This window comes from Gossypium hirsutum, chromosome A07, assembly GCF_007990345.1.
Source record: "Gossypium hirsutum isolate 1008001.06 chromosome A07, Gossypium_hirsutum_v2.1, whole genome shotgun sequence".
Taxonomy (NCBI): domain Eukaryota; kingdom Viridiplantae; phylum Streptophyta; class Magnoliopsida; order Malvales; family Malvaceae; genus Gossypium; species Gossypium hirsutum.
This window is the reverse complement of record NC_053430.1, coordinates 7,651,881-7,673,450: the sequence shown is the minus strand read 5'-3', so window position 1 is coordinate 7,673,450 and position 21,570 is coordinate 7,651,881. Positions and strand designations below refer to the sequence as shown.

General features: G+C 32.5%; 1 protein-coding gene across 1 annotated transcript; it reads left to right on the top strand.

Moving 5' to 3' along the window:
• The first annotated feature begins 8,061 nt into the window (after positions 1-8,061).
• On the top strand, positions 8,062-9,826 carry LOC107926651 (protein STRICTOSIDINE SYNTHASE-LIKE 12-like). Its single transcript, XM_016857547.1, has 3 exons — positions 8,062-8,315; positions 8,495-8,644; positions 9,445-9,826. The coding sequence occupies exons 1-3, from the start codon at positions 8,062-8,064 to the stop codon at positions 9,824-9,826; spliced, it is 786 nt and encodes a 261-aa protein (XP_016713036.1).
• The last annotated feature ends 11,744 nt before the right edge of the window (positions 9,827-21,570 follow it).

Sequence of the window (21,570 nt, the reverse complement as noted above, 5' to 3'; positions counted from 1 at the left end):
CTATTTTCTTTACATTTGGGCTTTGATAAGCTCATGTCTCATTAGAATAAGCTTAGGTAAAAGTATTATTGGAATCAAGAATTTTATAATTGGATCGATAGTTGAATCAATTAGGAAATTGATTTAAGGTTAGGACTCAGTGTTACGTTCCTTAGGCTGTCAATAAGAGTTGATTCCGATCTCATTGTCTCTTTCTCTCTCCAAAAGTCTAAATTTGTTTTCTAATTTTTATTTATGATGAAAATATGGAGGGTTAAATTGATAGAATTTATAAATGTAGATATTAAAATTTTATTATTTTATTTTAAATTTTTACTACATATAATTGATTTATTTTTACAACATTTTTTTATGATTTTTACATTTTTATAAAAAAATTAAAGGGTATATTTGTTATTTCAACATTTAATACTTTTGGTTTTTTTAATATTTTTACAAAACTAAAAATATAATTTATTTTATTAAAGGGCATATTCGTTATTCGAGTATTATTATTATTTTTTTGCTATTACTTATTTATTCACCTTACATAATGAATCTAATATCTTTGATAGGTATAATAACGGTATTATTAGGACTACTTTAGCCCTTGCTCAAAAAGATATTAAGAGGGGTTTAGCCTATTCTACAATGTCCCAACTGGGTTATATGATGTTAGCTCTAGGTATGAGGTCTTATCGAGCCGCTTTATTTCATTTAATTACTCATGTTTATTCGAAAGCATTATTGTTTTTAGCATCCGGATCGATTATTCATTCTATGGAAGCTATTGTTGGATATTCTACACGGAAAAGTCAGAATATGGTTTTTATGGGCGGTTTAAGAAAGCACGTGCCTATTATCCAAATTGCTTTTTTAGTAGGTACACTTTCTCTTTGTGGTATTCCACCCCCTGCTTGTTTTTGGTCCAAAGATGAAATTCTTAGTGGTAGTTGGTTGTATTCACCGATTTTTGCAATAATAGCTTGGTCCACCGTCGGATTAACAACATTTTATATGTTTCGAATCTATTTACTTACTTTTGAAGGACATTTAAACATTCATTTTCAAAAATATAGTGGCAAAAAAAGTAGCTCTTTCTATTCAATAAAACTATGGGGTAAAGAAGATCAAAAAATAATTAACAGAAATTTTCGTTTATTTCCTTTATTAACATTAACAATGAATAACAACGAGCAACCATATACAATTGGTGGAAAAAAGAAATTCAAATGATTTTGAGGATTCATATCAATTTTTTAAAAATGCAACTTTTTCAGTGAGTATAACTTGTTTCGGAATGTTTACAACATTCCTTTTATATAAACCTTTTTATTCATCTTTACAAAATTTCAACTTACTAAATTCATTTGTGAAAAGGGGTCCAAATAGAATTTTATTGGATAAAATAATATATTTGATATATGATTGGTCATATAATCGTGGTTACATAGATATGTTTTATTCAATATCCTTAACAAAAGGTATAAGAGGATTGACAAAGCTAACTTGTTTTTTTGATAGGCGAGTAATCGATGGAATTACAAACGGAGTAGGCATTACAAGTTTTGTAACAACCCATTTTTCAGTGAAATCAGAACAGTGGTTTCGGGACCAAAAATCCGAAGTAAAAATATTTATTTTATTATTTATTTAAGATCTACAGTATGATAGAAAAATTGTGTGAAAATTTCGTTAAGAAATTTTATCGATTGAGAGTCCAATTTGTCTAGGAGGACTAAATTGCAATAGGTGCAAAAGTTAAAGGTGTCTAATTGTTATGAAACTTTAAATTGGAGGTCCTTAAATGATAATTAGTCCATTATACTTCATAATGGACAAAAATGGACATGGCTAGGTAAAATTTGAAGGTTTTGCATTAAAGACATTTTGGTCATTTGGTAAATAAAAATAAAACAAATCAAATAAAAGTGTCCATCTTCTCAATTTAGTCCCCCTTAGCTGAAAATTGAAGAGAAGCCATAGTTAAGGTTTTGGCCAAGCTTTCAAGCTCGATTGTAAGTCAGTTCTTGTCCCGTTTTTAACGATTTTTATATTTTTGAGATCGTTGTAACTTGATTTAGCTATTTCAAGGACTAATTTGAAAGAAATACAAAGTCTAAAATTTTACCCACGATGAATAAGTTTGTATTTTGATGTTTAATGGTAGAAAATGAAAGATTATTGATAGATAAACAACTTTTACAAGGTGATTTTTGATGAAAACTTGATTAGGGACTAAAATGAAAAGTTGTAAATTTTGAAGAAAAATTCTGAAATTTTAGGTATACATGTGCTGTAAAATTTGTAATGGAACCTTGTTTAGGCTTAGAATAGGGAGTAATTAGCACAAGTTTCATTTTCCGAGCCTAGGGACGAAAATGAAATTTTTGGAAATGTTAAGGGCAAAATAGTAATTTAGCGTAGGATGTAAATTGAGTCCGTTTAAGTATGAAATGTATGAAATTGATGATTAAATTCATTTATATAGATTCGAAAAACACAAACTCAAGGCTAGATCGAGGAAAAGAAAAATTTCGAATTAGTAGACTTTTACGCTAACAAGTGTCGAGGTAAGTTCGTGTAACTTAATCGGATATGCAATTATGTTAATTGAATGATATATTGTATGTAATGTGATTTATATAATGTGTTTTATATGTATTTCATGATGAAAAATTTATACGTGCTTGAAATTATGAAAAAGGGTTGTCCCGATTGAATGTTGAATTCTGATGATTATATGCGCTTTCCCGAACTGGATAAGGTCCTGGATTTGTTGTGGATGGGATTTAGCTCAGACGAGTAATCCCATTGACCTTGTTATAAAAAGGATTTAGCCAGGACGGGTAATTCTGATATAATTCCTCTCGAGCATACGTTGTGATTAGGGTTTAGCCTGGACTAGTAATCCTAATCGAGCTTCCCTGAGCATACATTATATAAAGGATTTAGCCTGGACTAGTAATCCTGTTAAACGACATGTGCCTCGAGAGAGTGTTTCTTGGTTAAATGCCCGAATGGGTACCTTTGAATAAGAAATTGACGAATGGTTGAATCGTACACTTCGAGTGTACTACTTGATTATTCATTGGAATTCAATGATTCAAAGGACATATAACTCTTGACTTGGCATGAAAACCTTGAGATGAAATGGTAATGACTAGAAATAATATTGTTTGATGAGCTCATCTATGTTACTTGATTTTTATAAAGAAGTTGGTGACTAACATGTTTGATTGAATGTATGTTCTTAGGCAAAATTTAACCAAATGGATAGAAACATGATATTGTATGTTTAGATTTAATAATCAGGATTGTAAGTTTAATTTCCGTTATACGAACTTACTAAGCATGTAATGCTTACTCCATTTATTTTTCCCCTATTTTATAGTGCTCGGAAGCTCGCAAAGGTTGAAAGATCGTTGGAACATCGTCACACTATCAGCTAACTACCTTGGGTATCTATAGTTGAATTATTTTGGGTATAATTGCATGTATAGGACAATTCGGCCAATGGTGGCTTAAAATGTTATTTTGTAACCTAGTCATTGGAATGGCTAGTAATGGTTCATTTTGGGTATGATTAAGTAAGCTTTTATGATGATATATCTACACATATGCTATGTTAGGCTCATGCAATTAAATGTTGTTAATGCCTAAGTTAAGTTAAGGTAAGGTTGTGATCATATAGGCATGAAATGGTATGTCTTGATGAATGATGGATTTGTTCAATTGGAATGCTTGCAATGGTTGGAATTGGTTGAGTGTTTTATGTGCAGGTTTTTGGGTGATTTTGGGTAAAAAATGAAGTTAGGAAATGGCTTCATTTTGTCCACACAGGCAGACATACGGGCGTGTGTCTAGAACGTGTGTGGCACACGGCTTGGTAACACAGGCACGTGGTTAGGCCGTGTGTCCCCTGCACCTTAATTTTGAGAAATAGAATGCTCAGAATTGGGCACACGGGCGTATGTCTCTCAGCCGTGTGTGCCACATGGCCTAGAACACAGGCGTGTGTCTTGGCCGTGTGAAACCTGCACCTAATTCAAATTAAATTAATTAACCACACGGCCTAGCACACGGGCGTGTGACTTGGTCGTGTGATCTCAATTTGTTCATGAGTTACAAGTCAAAGAGTTACACGGGGTCGAGACATGGGCGTGTGTGACCATACGGCCTGCCCATACGGGCGTGTCCCATATTCACACAGGTATGTGACCCCTGTATAGTGGAAAAAATTTCTAAGTTTTGTAAAAATTTCTAAAGTTCTCGATTTAGTCCCGAACCACTTCTAAAGCATGTTTTGAGCCTTGTAGGCTCGTATTAGGGTCTTTATGATTAATTACAAATGGTTTTAATTTGGACGCAAATTTATAACTCGAAATTGTATGATTGTTTGTGATGTAAGTCTGATGGTGGCTCGAGACCCTATTCCGGCGACGGATACGAGATAGGGGTGTTTCAAGTTTTTTTTGGAAGAAAGTGTAAAATATCTAGGGGGAAGTCGCATCTCGTTTTATCTATTATTGTATTTATTTTATGTATTAAATCTTTTTAGTAATTTACTGCTTTATTTTATTTTAATTTTATACAATTTATATATTAATATTATATTTATAGATTTTCATTTTTTATTTATTTATTTTTTAGAATATTAAAAAAAATTATTATTATTATTATTATATAATTCGAATATTAATTCCTCTCAACCAAATGTATGAATACTATTACAATATTCATTCCATTTCATCCAACCAAACCATTCTTATGCCTTTTCAATTCCATTACAACAATATTCCATTCACACATAATGACTATTCCATTACAATCCTATTCCATTCCAATGAACCAAGGGTATATGAAAGTCTCTCCAATGTTTTCATAACCATATCGATAGTTAAATCGGTCAGGTCATTGACTCACTAGTTTGATCTGTTCAATCAGTTCGATTAAAATTTTATAAAATAAAAAATAAAAAATCAATTCAATCAATTTTTTAGCTTGTTCAACCGATTTATATTGATTCATGATTCAACTGATCCGATACCATTCTCTAGACCTATAACTCAGCTGATTTTCGGTGAAATTGGTCCAAACAATCTTTCTTATTCAATAATTGAGTCTCCACATTTTTTCTTCTTTCACACAAATTTTCATTAAATAATTAGGCAAGTACAATATATAATTTGATGGAAAGAAAAACTACAATATAATTCCATAATATATGTAGATATAGATATAGATATAGATATAAATATAAAATTAGTTGGTACATAATAATTGTAAATGTGTAGTTTTAATATGCATACGCGTGTAATAGATATTTTAGTGTAAAGTAAATCAAATATGAAAAAAAAAGGATTAATTAAGACATATAACTCAAATTTCGAAATCAAAAAAGAAGAAATAACTATCTTATAAAAAAATGAGAAGAAAATAACTAATTTAGCTTTTGAGATAATCATAAAGCACATAAGCAGAAATTGAAATTGGCTGTGCTTTCGACACTTTCTCCTTCCCTTTCTAACTTCTTTAGTTTCAAATTCATTACCAAAATAATGAATCAAGTTAGAATAATAGTAAACAACAATGAACACACCTAAATCTAATGAAAAGATGCAACTTGATAAAGTTCGTTTTCAAGTTAATTCCAGAGACAACTTTAATATAAACTTCCCTAAACTGAAATCTAATAGTTTCCCAATGATTTAGGACTCGAAGCTTTACGAACTCAACCAAATCCTCTCCAAATATGGAATTGCATCAAGAATCTAACCTCAAATCATCGAAAAACACAAAACCGAACTCCTTTCTCTCAAGAATCGAAAATGCTGTGAATAGAGAAAAAGAGTTAAATTGTTTAAATCATGTAGCTTAAAAATGATTTCATCAGACTTGATCAAATCGATGATTTGAACGATTTGATCATCGATCCAATTTTAGAAACTTTATATCATACCGTCACCATAATTATGGATAATTAAAAGTCCTAGTGGCTCCAACCAGCAACACTAACTTAATACAATCAAGCAAATTAAAACAAATACAAAAAAGGTTCTTAAAATTCAATTAAAACAAATACAAAAAAGGTTCTTAAAATTCAATCTGAAAGATGAACATCTGGCTGCTAAGTCTTCCTAGAATTAACGTGTCCGTTAAATTCCACGAGTCTCTTTGAGCTCTCTTTGAAGTAAAGAGACAAAACTTGAGGTAAAATTGAGTATAGACACACCGGGCACAATACCTCCATTGTTTGAAGATTCGATCAATTGTTTGGAAGATAACACTTTAAAGATTTCTCCAAATAAGAGAGATACCCCCCTCAACACACTCTTAACGTGAATAAATGGCTTAGTGACATATATAAATGGCCATATAATAATTTTTTGAAATTTAGTGGCCAAAACATAATTGTTTTTGATGAATTAAAAAAATAGATTGAAGGATAAATTATTGGGAGATTCAAATTAGTGGTATTTATAGGTCAAATCAAGTTTGTTTGAATTTATGTGTGATATTAATACACTTCGTGTCTGTCTCCAAGCTAGCTCGGCTCAAAATATGAGTCTCAAAATTTATCCAAGTTCATTCATATTTTTAAATGGTCAACTTAAATCCGTTTTAAGCCCACCATAATATTTTTATGATTTAAAAAATATATATTGAGCACATTTAAAAAATATATATATATTCATACCATATTTAATTTAGTATTTAAAAGTTTTATATATCTTTTATTTATTAAAATTCTATATATTTAGGCCATATAACATATATATATTTTTAATATTAACATTATTGAATTGTATATTATTATAGATTTAACTTTTATGTGTTATAATTACATAATATATAATATATATTGTAAACTTAAAAATTTAGGGGCAGACTAGACTCAAGCTTGAATATATAAGCTCAAGTCCTACTCATATTTTATACTAATTTAATATTTTTATCCAAATTCATTTATTAGACCTAATATTTTTAGTTAAACCTTCAAAATTTGAGCAACATGTAATTCGACTCTTAAAATCAACAGTCTAATAAATTAAACTGAATTATTTGATAGAAAGTACGAAACCTTTAAAGAAAATATATGATTTTGACATTAAATAACTTTTAAATATATTATTTAAAACATAATTTTTCCTTTTCATTTTTAGGAGAGTTAAAAGGGTAATTTTACTATATGTTAATTTTTAATTTTTTTATTTATTTATAAGAAAACTGAATTGAAATTTTTTTAATTTTGAGGGACCAAGTACCCTGTTTGCCCACTTCAGATTAGCCTCTGCAAAAAGAAAAACTCTTCGACTAATTTAAATTAAAAAAAAATTAAAAACTCACACATCCATCTTAAAATCGATTTTTCCCTAAACATGAACACTCTTTTATAGTGGAGTAAGTTTGGAAATATTTTTGGTTTATTATATTATTTGATATTCGAGTTTGATCATTTTAATGTATCACTTGTATTATTATTTTTATCTAATATGGTGCTTGTTTTTATCAAAGATTATACATTTTTATACCCAAAGATAACAATGTTAGCTTTTAATGTTTAATTAAAGTTTTACCCAAATATTTATTATTAGGTTTGAGTTCTCATTATTTTGTTAATAGAATAAATTTAGTGTTAATTTAAATTTATTTAATTTGTTAAATATAGTTTGATGACTGTAATTCTTTTTCGAGTTTTAAAGTTGAGTTGATGAAAGTTAATTGTTAATATTATTAGTTAATCATAAATTTTCATCAAATCAACTATAAAATTCGAATTAAACATTAAAAAGATTAATAAGAATAACTTAACTTTTAAGTACCCAAATATATAAATATTATTAAACACAAATACTACATTGGAGTACGAATAGTGTATTAAAATTTTTTGCGATCATTAATTTGAGGCCAGGCATTTATTCCCATCATTGCTACAAGATAAACCCATTAAAACCATAATTAGTTTTCTGGTAAAGGTCGCAAATAGTATTGCCAAAGCTATGTTACAATCCCATATAAATAGCTTAAGTCTATTAACACCAAATGTAGAGATATATATCAAATTACATTTGCTTGAAAATGGCAACAAACTTCATGTTCTTGAGAATCAAAACCAAAACCACTTTGGTAATCCTCTTTTGTTTTCTTTCACCTATTGTTTCAGCAATTTCCTTCACCAAGATTCGACTGCCGAAAAATGTGAACGACCCTGAGGCACTTGCATTCAAGTTGAGAATCCCACCGTTCTTTATTGGTATAGCCAACGGTAGAATTCTGAAATATCTAGGCCGAACCAATGGCTTTGTTGAGTTCGGATTTACAACTCCTAACAGGTGGAAATTGCATTCTCTTTAACGTATTTTGCTTTAGTTTCTTAATATTCTGAACATGAACTGTAAAACGAAAATGGAGGGTAAAAAAAAGAAATTTCTGAATAAGATTGTGAGACTCAATGGATCAAAGTAGTTACTATATTGCTATTCGATATGGATCATGACATTAATTATTTTAGGTCAAAGTCGGTGTGCGACGGCACGAAAATTGCCAATCTAAATCCGGGTTGTGGAAGGCCATCAGGGATGGCATTGCACCACCAATCAAATCAGTTGTATGTCTGCTATGCGTTTTTCGGATCGGAGTTTTGGGTCCTAGAGGAGGATTGGTAACCCAACTTTCCATTGCCGCAAATAGTGAACCTTACCCTTTTTGCAACGGAGTCGATGTCCATCAACATACTGGAAATGTCTACTTCACTTATAACAGTTCCGTTTTCGATATAACATAACCTTATTTGCTTCTTTCCGGTTCTTCATTCTACTTAAAATATTTTTAACTAACACTAATTTTTTTATAATGGATACATTGAGATGTAACCATTGTAGTTTGAATTGGACTGAATCGATTGGATCCAGAACTGGTTGATGGATTGGTTCGAAGTGTGGCTTTGAATTGATTAAATCGAGAACTAGTATGGGCAAAATATTGAACGATTTAAAAATCGATTGAACCAGATATTTTAAAATTTTTCATTCGAACCAATTGGACTAATGAACCCGTGTCCTGACTAGTTTGACAGCAGATTTGGTTTAAAAACCATTGGATATAACACCCCAAAGACCTCCAAAGACTCAAACTACAAATTAAAACAAAACAGTCACGAGCCATAGAAAATTGCTATTCAATCTATTCATAAATGATATCAAATTGCACTTTATCCTCCAAAAAAAATTTAATCCTTTGAAATAAATGATAAATAAAAAAAATTAATATATGATAAAATTATATTTTGACATCTCAAAAATTTATAATTCAATTCGGATACTTCTAATTTTTTTTTCTAGATTTGCCCATGACAACAGTTTGTCTATTCTTGCAGGCAACTTGACATAGCGTTAAGTGTTATGGATTCAACGGGGAGACTCTTGAAGTATGATGCCAAAACCAAGTGACCGTGTTGTTTAGGAATCTTTCGTTGGCAGCCGGGGTGGCAGTCGATGAAGAAGAAAAAATTGTCATGGTTACCGAGTTCACTGCGAACCGGACTCAAAAGTTTACACTTCAGGGTGGCAGATCCATCATCGCAACCATACAGCCAACACCAGATAACATTAAGAGGCCGCGATTAAACAAGTTCGGGGTAGCGGCCGCAGGGGTAGATCCACGAATAGATTCGGATTTGTTGCCAACTGGAGTAAGGATCAATGGAAATGGCACTGTTTTAGAAACAGTTAATCCTGAGAGATGGTATGGAAATAAATCAGGGTTTGAAGTTCAAGAGTTTGGTACTAAGCTTTATATAGTATCAAGATTAGAGGATTTCATTGGTGTTTTATTAAAGCATTAAAGTTTAAAAAACTTGAAACTGAAGTTAATAATAAAAGGAAGTGGCTACCCCATCATGTAATGCAAAAGTAATAAGATATGGTGCTCGAATTTTTCATATTCTGACATTTACTGTATATCAATAGTCATTTAATTATGTTTAAATTTTTGCTCTAATCAATTAATTAAAACGATTTCATAAATAATACAAAAGAAGAGGTTAATATGTTCGGTTGTCACCACTTAAAAGTAAAATCACACTCTAATCAAACTTACACTTAATAATTATAAACTTAAAAATAGAAATTTGATTTCATAAATTTGATATTTCATGCTTGATCCTAAACGATGAGTGCTTGTAAGATACCCAACTTTTCACCACTGCAGATGGAGAACCGTAATCGTTTTTGCAATGCTGTCTGCGTCCATCAACCAACCGGAAATGTCTACTTCACTGATGCCGGTTCTACTTACGAGATAAGGTACGGTTCTTCATTTTTCTTAAAATATTTAGTACTCCGGTATATATCAGACAACGGGGAGGTTGTTGAAGTAGGATGTCGAAAGGAAGCAAGTGACAGCGTTGTTTAGGAATCTTACGTTTGCAGCAGGGGTCGCAAGATTTGGCTCTGGGGTCATAAACCTTAGGAATCCGAAATTTTAGCGAGGGTCAATCAACGAACACAATCAAATTTGTTGCCTATAGGACTAAGAATCGGATGAATGGAAATGGCACAGTTATAAGAACAATTAATCTTGAGAAAGGGTATGGAAATATATCAGTGTGTGGAGTTGGAAGAGTTTGGTTCTGAGCTTTATATAGCATCAAGGTTAGTGGATTTCATTGGTTTACAAATCCTGATAATAGAAAAACAAGTGAAGTTTGGTGATGATTACTTACTAATAAAAATATAATCTACTTTTAACATTTATTGGTTGATTTACTGTTGGAAGTTGAAATCAAAATCCAAACTTACGTTTTTTATGTTGTTATTGGCAGTTACTCTTTTTCAGTTTGTTATCTCTTACCTTACACGTGATGGGAGCATCTTTTCAATTCGTTATGTCTTAACTTGGGGCATGTTACCGTAAATGGAGCTGGTATCATTAGTTAAATAGTATAAATTTGATTTAGAGAAATTATAAAAATAAATTTAAAAAATAAAAAGAAAAATATGTGTATATGGTGATATTTAAATCCATGTAAATTATATTGGAAAATTTTTAAAATTATCATTCAACCAAAGCATTATTTTGATTTATTTATACATTTTAATTTTATTATACTCATTTTATTACCTTCATCAATTATGTATCTATACTTACTATTTATAAACCCCTTTACTGAGGTGTTACCCACAACTAGATCCCAATTCAGTAAGTGAGGGCACTTTAGTAATTTTATTTAAAAATCAATAAAAATATACATATTAAGGGATTTGAAACCATGCCAATTGGGTTAGCAAAACTTTCAATTTAATTCTCAACCAAAATTTTATTTTGATAATTTTATACATTTTAAGTTTATTATACTCAATTTATTGCCTCCTTTAATTCTATATATTAATATCATTCATTTTTATGTGTTATATTATTAATTAATTTCAAATAACACGTTTTATTATTTATTGTATTAATTATTTGCAATGCTAGTAATTTCACATTGCTAACTTATATAAATTATAAAAAAATTTAAATAAAAAATTCTTTCAGATAATTGAGTTGAGTGTATGACCCACATATAAGTGGGCTTATTGATCGGGTTTTATGTATATAAGGACAAAAGATGGGAACTTGGGCTTAAATTAGGTGGTGCAAATAATGATATATACAATTATTATTTTTATTTTAGAAATAATAATAATTTTTTATTTACACATAAACAATATTTGAATAATTATAATCTTGTAATGAATAAATATATCTTTTCTGAAAAGTTGTAATATTGGGGTAAATTACCAATAAAAGCCCCTTTCTTTTTAAATTTATCGAAATGGGCCAGGTCAGAAATTATTTACAGGAATGGGCCAGTTTTTACAAAACGCGTCCACGTCAGCGCGTTGTCAGGGGAAAAAGCAAGAAAATGCTTCCTCAAGGAAGCGCTTGGCCTACGTGGACAGAAAACGCTTCCTTGAGGGCGCGCTTTCTGTCCACGTAGGCAAAGCGCTTCCTTGAGGAAGCGTTTTCTCCGTGTTTGAACAGTAGCAACGACTACTTTTTTGACCGTTGGTAACCCCCCCAACGGTAAAAAAAATATATAAAACCCCCCACCCCTTTCATTTTTTTCACACTTAAATCCTTTCAATCTTCAATCTTTCAATATTCTTTCAAATTTCTCTCAAATCTCTCAAATTTCTCTTAAATTCCTCTCAAAACTCTCGTTAATTTTTTCAAAAAAGCTTTAATTTTATTTTTTTTCTAAATTTATTTTTTAAAATAAAAAAAATTTGATTGTGTTAGCAATGGCCGGAGAATTAATTCGCTTCGATGATAAACACATATCCGTCGAACAAATGCAAATGGTAAGTGTTAAATTTAATATTTAAATATTATTTAAGATTTCTGTCATTTATGCAAATTTAAATAATTTTTATTTATTATTTCTTATAAAAGTCTGTAGATCGGATATTACAATGCTATATCCGTAACATGACTGGTCCTCCATCACCGTTGATAGAGGATTACCTACGAAAAGCGGGTTTTTGGCACGTGGCGGTGATAGACCGGGGGTGCAAGTTAGACCCGAAACTTATTAGTGCGTTGATAGAAAGGTGGAGACCCAAGACGCACACATTTCATCTTCCATGTGGAGAGTGCACTATCACTTTGGAAGACGTGCATTTGCAATTAGGATTGCCGGTAGACGGGGACGCAGTCACTGGGTCCGTTCATTCTGCTGATTGGGGAGCGGTATGCTACGAGCTTTTGGGTGCTATTTCGGATAATATTAACGGAGGTCGGATTGAGATAGGCTGGTTACGAGACACATTTCCGGAGCCGGATGATGATTCTATCGAACTAGAAAAATTCAATATGCTCGAGCATACATTCTTCAGATAATTAGAGGTTATCTGATGCCGGACTTGTCACGAAACCTTGTACATCTGAGATGACTGCTGAAACTCGTTGATTTTAGAGTAGCTGCTGAATTTAGTTGGGGTCTGCCGTGTTGCAACACTGTACAGGGAGATGTGCGGGGCTACGCGACCGAATAAAGCGAAAATCGGAGGTTGCCTATCACTACTGCAATCATGGGTACGGTTTCGCTTTCCATTTTTACGTCTTTGAGTGGACCACCCATATACATTCCCACTCATAACGAGGTAAATTTTATATTAGATGTTACAATTATTACGTAGATTTAAAATATAATCGTATGCTAAAAATTTATTTAATTAGGTGGAACCATTTGGCAAGTTATGCTCGATTACCTACCTGTCTTGAAGATATATGGCTTCTATTAGAGCAACGGTCGGAAGCACAAGTAAGTATTAAAAATATATATATACATAATAAAATAATGGATTTGTATTTAGTATTTAGTATTTAGTATTTTTTATTTAACTAATATTTCCATCATTTTTATATAGTTTCAATGGACACCATACGAGGATCCGACAATTCGGGCAGTAATTCCGGATGAATACTTGCAAAATCCGAACGCTTGGCACGTGAAGGTCCCATTGGTCAACTTTGCTATTGTGGAGATGCACCAATCAGACAGAGTATTACGGCAATTTGGATTCCGACAACCGATTCCTGTGGCACTGAGGTATTGGATGATCATCACAAAATCAACTTACGGCAATTGCATATAGATTGGCCGAGATTCTTGTAACACCCCTAACCCGTATCCGCTGCCAGAACAGGGTTTCGGTTCAATGCATCATATAAAATAAATATATTACCATTCAATCAACAGTTTGGCACTTGTATAAGCATCAAACAACAACATTATTAGTATACTTGCACATATCTCATATAAATTCAACATTGATATATCTATTTTCTCGACATATCGCACTTAAGTTTAATAATAGTCTCAATTACATAATTTCCTTGTATCAACATATCAAAGATAATCATATATGTACATGTCATGAAACAAATCATGCTCTTACCGTTTCTTTACAAGCATATATCATTCATTTCATTATATCAATATTTTATGCTTCATCATTTCCATATATTTTATGTATATTTATTCTGGTAATAGCTTATATCAAACTTAACATAAATTATATTCCATGTACTTATACTTATTTCGTTTATCCATTTTCATAATTATTTCATACAACGCTTTTGTACATATATTTCCATATGACCAGTTCTTGTAAACATTTCACACAACCATTTCATATAACCATTCGTCATCTGATACATTTTACCTGAATATCAATTGTTCAACAGATGTTATAGCGTCTCCCATCCACGGCCTTATTTATCTTTGACGTGATGCCAAAGTGTCTTTCAACTATGGTCTTACTCATTTTCTGTCATGTTGCCATGGTATCTTTCAACCATGGTCTTATTCTTTTCATGTCACATTGTCATGGTATCTTTCAACCATGGTCTTACACATCTCATATCAGGTTGTCATGGTATCTTTCAACCATGGTCTTACACATTTCATATCAGGTTGCCATGGTATCTTTCAACCATGGTCTTACACACAGGTTGCCATGGTATCTTTCAACCATGGTCTTATACATTTCATATCAGGTTGCCATGGTATCTTTCAACCATGGTCTTACACACAGGTTGCCATGGTATCTTTCAACCATGGTCTTACACATTTCATATCAGAGAGCACACTCCCGCGAACCTCATCCTTACAGTGGGATTACCAGTCCAGGCTAAATCCCATGTAATATAAACTCATAGAGTATTGTCGGGATTACCAGTCCAGGCTAAATCCCCTGCAACGACAATTACTCTAATGAGCTTGGATCTGAATTACCAGTCCAGGCTAAATTCAGACCCTAATTCGGATTACCCGTCCGGGCTAAATCCGTTTTACACATATTCTTTGGGAGGGCTATATCAGGATAGGATCACCCGTCCAGGCTAGATCCTTTTTACTGTCAATTCCTTTTCAGAGATCCATCGAATTTTCCTTTCATTCAAACGGGATTTCTTCCTATTTTATCAAATATATCAATGTTTCATAAATTTCCATATAATGAACATTCAAATCATATTCATATCAAAAACATGCATTTCAAGCATTTAAGAATATAATTCAAGTTACACGAACTTACCTCATTGCTTGTTTGTGTTTATAATTTCATTAATCTGATATCTTTTCTTTTCCACGATCAAGTCTCATATTTGAGTCGTCCGGATCTTTATAAATAAATTTGATCATCATTTTTATTCATTTCATATTCTAATGCATTTAATTAATGCTCTAGGCAAAATTACCATTTTGCCCCTAAACTTTTAATTAATGACGATTTCATCCTTAGGGTCAGGAAAATAAAATTCTTGCAATTTAATCTTTATTTCCACCTATTATTCTCATATATATTGATAACAATCCATGAATTCTATAAAATATCAGAATTTTTCATAATTTCAACACTTTTCAATTTAATCCCTAAAACATGTTTCCCCCGATCTTGAACTACATTAATAATTTCATTCAATTTTGTAATTTAAATAATAAAATAATCCATTTCATGCAATTTGGTCATTTCTGACATGTTTACAAAATTACCCATAAAGTTTTACTTTTATTCAATTTAGTCCCTAAGCCTAAAATATGCAAATTAGCCATGCTAGATGAATATTCATACATATTTTTCCTCCTCCTCCTCTCCATTCCACATCCTTAATGTAGATAACACACTTGTAAGTAACATTATCCATAATTTTTATTATTTACTTTTATGAATATTCAAGCTGTCTATCTGCATCATAGTCACTAAATTATTTATATCTGGATCTATAGAACTCAAAATTAATATCCGATAATTTTACCTGAATCTAGACTCATATATATTCTTACCATAAAAATTTCAGAATTTTTGGTTTAGCTAATAAGTACAGTTTATTCTTTAAAGTTATCCCTTTTCTGCTGTCTGACAATTCTGACCCCTCTTCACCAAAAATTAATTATCTCCTCATACAGGATTCAAATGATGTTCTTGTTTGTTTATCTTAAAAATATACTCATTCAGGATTTTATAAATATAAATTTAAGCCCCTAATTATTTTTATTCAATTTTTTATGATTTTTCAAAGTCAGAACAGGGGAACCCGAATTCATTCTGACCATGTCTCATAAAATTCATTATATCTTAAAATTTACAAATCCATTGCTTACACTATTTCTTCTATGAGAAACTATACTAAATAAGCTTTAATTCCATATTTTGTTCATCTTCTAATTCGATTTCTACAATTTATTCATCTTCTAATTCGATTTCTACAATTTATGGTGATTTTTCAAAGTTGGTCTACTGCTTCTGTCCAAACTGTTTTTGTGCAAGCTATTAATTACCATGTTATAACACCCTTATTTTTTTTTTCTAACCATTTCTCATCACTTTCTCTTATTTTCTCTTCACTAACATATCAAAAACATAGGACCTTATGTAAGAAAACTCTACTATAACATTATTTCCATGCTTTGTCAATAATAACAAACTTAAAAACATATTGAAATCTTGATATACTTAACTTGTTCTATTGATACTAATTTTTAACTTGATTTTCTTTCTCCTCCAGCTTCTATTTCTTGAATCCAACTTGATATTCTAACTCCCCATGCTCTCCTTAACATTTTTGTCTCTTAGTAGCTATGGAAATTCATTTGATTTTTGGGTGAAAATGGTAAATTTTTGGTAAAAGGACCAAATTGTAAAGAAAGTAAAACTTTCTTTCTTCCTCTCTTTCTCTCACATTAGTGCATGGGAAAATATGGATGAGAATTTCTCATCTTTCTTTCTTTATATACTAATAAAATAATAATAAAATATCTTATTAAAGTATTAATAAAATAATATTTATCTAATTAAATAATTATAAAATATCAAAATATCTCTAGCATCCTTATTACTTTATAGATTTCTCTCTCTTCCAATTGACCATTTTGCCCTTCATTATCTTTTAAAATTCCATCCTTGAGTCATCATTTAATTTGGTAAAATTGCAATTTAGTCCCTCATAGTTTTTCATCTATTCAATTTGGTCCTAATTCATCCATTTTCCTTAGTTTCTAGATCATTCCACTCTTAAATTATTTACACTATTGGTCCTTCAACTTTTTCATATTTACACTTTAACCCTTCAAATTATGAATATTTACTCTTATGCAACAAAACTTTTCTCACTTTTAGAATTTAGTCCTTTCTTGAATTAATATATCATAATATACTTCTCAATATTGACATAACTCAAAATTTCCCTTTTTGTCACTTTATTTCCTTATTTTACTATATCAAAGATAATATCTTACTGTAAAAATTTTCAGGGTATTACAATTCTGGTCACACTATATCCAAATGTGGGAAGATCGGTATGATTATATACCTACTCGGGAACCGATCATCGTTCCAGAGTTGGCGTGCGTGCCGGAATACATGCCATGGTTTAGGATCCATGGCAAGCCATATTTACTGTCAAAATAGGAGAGGCAGCGACAATTGCGTGTCCAAAGGGAACGACATGGCCCTTTAAATCCTAGAAGAAGGGACGACGACGCAGGCCCATCAACAGCGCCCACACAATCACCCGGCCCAGCAACAGGACCTACACAATCACCGGGCCCAACAGTTCAACCGTCGACACCCACAGAACAGCCTCTTCAGATGATGCCAGGTACGTAACCTAGCCCTTTTATGTATCCTAGCGTTTATATGTTTCCTTTTTCTAGTCCTATAGCAGGTTGGAATGCATGGCCCGGTTCATCTCCATTTTCGATTACTCCGAGTGGACCGCTGATCTACAGGCAGCCGTCGCACGAGGGATCGCAGGAGGAACCGTCGGGGAGCTATTCTTTTTACCAATCCCTATCACCATATGGGTTTCAAACACCTCCGCCATTAATGATACAAACACCTCCACATTCACTATTCTATAAAGGCAGGTCATCCTCCCAACACCCACAACCAGAATCTTCGCCGGAGCAAGCACAACCCCCGCCGGAAGCTGGACAAAGGAAGAATCTAACGCGTAACTGTCGACGACCTTCATGTGGCACTGAATCCGACCGGTACGGACATTGATTTTTATTTTAATATATTTGTACAAACATTTTGAATCTTTTTATATTATTTCATGTAATTAGATAAAAGGTTGTTTTAAATAAAGTAATTGTAATTTACTTTTATATTTTTAATAAAATAGAAATTATTTTAAATAAGGCAACATTTTGAATATTTTTATATTATTTCATGTAATTAGATAAAATGTTGTTTTAAATAAAGTAATTATAATTTACCTTTATATTTTTAATAAAATGGAAATTATTTTAAATAAGGCAACATTTTGAATATTTTTATATTATTTTATGTAATTAGATAAAAGGTTGTTTTAAATAAAGTAATTGTAATTTACTTTTATATTTTTAATAAAATGGAAATTATTTTAAATAAGGCAACATTTTGAATATTTTTATATTATTTCATGTAATTAGATAAAAGGTTGTTTTAAATAAAGTAATTGTAATTTACTTTTATATTTTTAATAAAATGAAAATTATTTTAAATAAGACAACATTTTGAATATTTTTATATTATTTCATGTGACAATATAAAATGTTGTTTTAAATAAAGTAATTATAATTTACTTTTATATTTTAATAAAATGAAAATTACTTTAAATAAAGCAATATTTTGAATATTTTTATATTATTTCATGTAAAAAAATATAAATAATACAACATATTGACAATTACAACAACTATCAACTATTGCGATTTGGACATGATCTACTTGTATGGCCTGGGTTCCTACACCATCTACATAACTTCTGTTGATTGGTTGTTTCTCAGATATCCATATTGTTGCGTATTCTAGTCGAGCAAGGTCGACCCTTTGGTTTATGCCGTAACTCTCTATCCGGTAACAGCTTAAATGGAGCAAGCGATACAGAGGGCCACTTACGCTCATCTGGGACCGGTGGGAATATGTGTCTCCACACATTGTACATGTATTCCAATTTGTACACGTCGTCGACATAGCTCATGGGATCCAGACGAAGATTTTGACAAGCTGCAATTACATGAGCGCATGGATAACGGAATGCGTCAAACCTCCCACAATCGCAAGTCCTATTTCTTAAGTGTACACGATATTGCCCGCCAGTAATACCTTGGTGCAGTTTGTCAAACTCTGTCACACGAAACCATAAGTTGTCTTGATCGTGACACACTGTGTGCATAGTATTTGCCCGTGCCTTCGCCTTGTTAATTTCTTGCAATACCTTTGCGCACCATACATGGCCTCCCTACATTTAGCCTGCATAACTCGCTGCTCGTTTCGGAAATAGTGCCGCTAAACGAAAATATATCTCTCGCACAACTGATGTTATCGGTAAATGACGTGTTCCTTTCAGAACAGAATTTATACATTCGGCCAGGTTTGAGGTCATGTGACCATATCGTAGGCCGCCGTCGTATACTTGTGTCCACTGTTCGAAAGGTATATTACATAGGTAGTCATGGCACTCTTCGTTAACTGAATGGAAAACTGCCAACATCTCATGAAAACAGTCTTTACTTATCTCATACCCTGCCAATATAAGTTGATAGCGAAAATTACATACCACTTTTCCATTTAAAATAAATTCAATATTCCAAACGAAATTATATTAATAGAGATAAAGTTAAATACCCATGTTGGCCACTTGTCGTCATTCACCTTTAGATGGATATTGCCTGTAGTAGTTGGAAGCAATGTGCCTTAGGCAATACCGATGGTGTGTGCGATGCCATAGGCTTCCCTGTCGCTCAATTGCAGCTAGTATCCCGGTGCCTCGATCCGATATAACGCATATATCAGGTTAGGGGCAAACATGCATCCTTAACTTAGAAAGAAAGAAATCCCAGTTATCAATTGACTCCCCCGGTGTTATTGCAAATGCAATTGGAAGGATTCTTCCACTACCATCCTATGCGACTGCTAGCAATAGCCGATGAGTATATCTACCGTACATAAAGGTACCGTCAATTTGTACCAATGGCTTACAATATACAAATGCATCTCGGCTTTGCTTAAAGCTCCAAAAGAGATGCTTAAATACTTGGCATCCACGGAGCAATCGGTCGTTGTAGTATGCAGGTTCTGTTTGAAGGTCTGTTATGCAACCTGTGACGTATCTCTCTAGCACTTGACACCACTGCCATATTTCATTATATGAAGTGTCCCACCAACTATGCATCTTCTCCAAAGCCTTCTGCTTAGCTATCCAAGCCTTGCGGTAAGAGGGCGTGTATCCCATTTGGTTAGAATATTGGCAATTAAGACTAGCACTGAAGTCCTAGGACACCGTGGGGAGTATTAAGCTAGCCAACATAGCTGAATCCATCTTGGGATGATCTTGTGAAATACCTGTCAACGAAGTACGTTAAATAATGTAACATTACATAATAACAGTATTATTCAAAAACCTTAAATACTGTACCTGCAGCACATATATGTGGACCTTTATACTTTTTTATCTCCCACAACCTTGTCTTTTTCCTTAACGAGGTGTAGATTTTCCATGAACAACTTCCGTCTTGCACTGCACACTTCGCTTTAAACTTATCGGATTTAGATTTAACCACGTGGTAGTTAACACCGTTATTGATGCTATGTTGTTTCAATGCACCAAGAAAACTATCCTTATTGGAAAACCCCTTACCAACTTCAAATTCACTCGAATCCAATAACGAACTTGTATGATTACGCGTTCTGTGTGGTAGATCTGGAAACTCCAATGCATCATCTGTAGATAGATCAACATTATGCATGTGGGCTGGAGGTGAGTATGCCCTGAATTGTGGATCTTCTTCTTCATCTGAACCCCCTTCAATATCTTCAGGTTCAGTTGAAATAGGCTCCGGTTCAGAAAATAATCCAACTTCTGTACCATCGCGTCCGGGCTCTCAAGGTGGATCCACATCGGACTCATCATCTAACCCACCATCATCTGCGACGTATGAGGTCCCCTCACCGGTGGACGTCATGGGGAGTACATTATCCCTTATTCTGGGCGTTTTATAACGTTCCTAATTGGATGTAAATTGCCAAGCACTATAAGTTGATGTCGTTCCCCAGTACGTATTTCCAGCATCAAACATCGACCACCTAGGTGCATGTCCCATCCACTAACAAAGTGTCGTGCAAGGGTTGTGTATTCCATACCGCTACCAAAAATTGGCGGTTCCGTGTTATGTAACCCACTAACGGAGTGTCGGGCAGGGGTCGTGTATTCCTCTCAAACAACTATCGCAAATGTATCATTTGGCGATGCAAATTGTACATATAACTCAATATATGGTGCTCCACTAGCAAGATGAGTCTGCACCATTGCCTCCAAGCTACGAGCACCTTTGATGTCGAACGAGTCATATGTTACTGGATCAATAGAAGCACAAAATCGATACCTAATAGACAACACTTTCATTGGCGTTGTTCCGAATATTTTACGCCTAATCCTTTTATGAAGTTCTGTCAAATTTATGTTCTGGTTAAAAACCAGTCGTATTGTATTCTCCGAAAAAAATAAAACCGTTCTTGGTGTGACAAACCTCACCATCATAGTAAATAACAGCAC

Excerpts from the sequence above, each read along its gene's own strand:
- LOC107926651 (XM_016857547.1), top strand. The coding sequence starts at position 8,062 with ATGGCAACAAACTTCATGTTCTTGAGAATCAAAACCAAAACCACTTTG. Across the intron at positions 8,316-8,494 it reads GGATTTACAACTCCTAACAG|GTCAAAGTCGGTGTGCGACG; the intron begins GTGGAAATTGCA and ends TAATTATTTTAG. Across the intron at positions 8,645-9,444 it reads TGGGTCCTAGAGGAGGATTG|GAATCTTTCGTTGGCAGCCG; the intron begins GTAACCCAACTT and ends CGTGTTGTTTAG.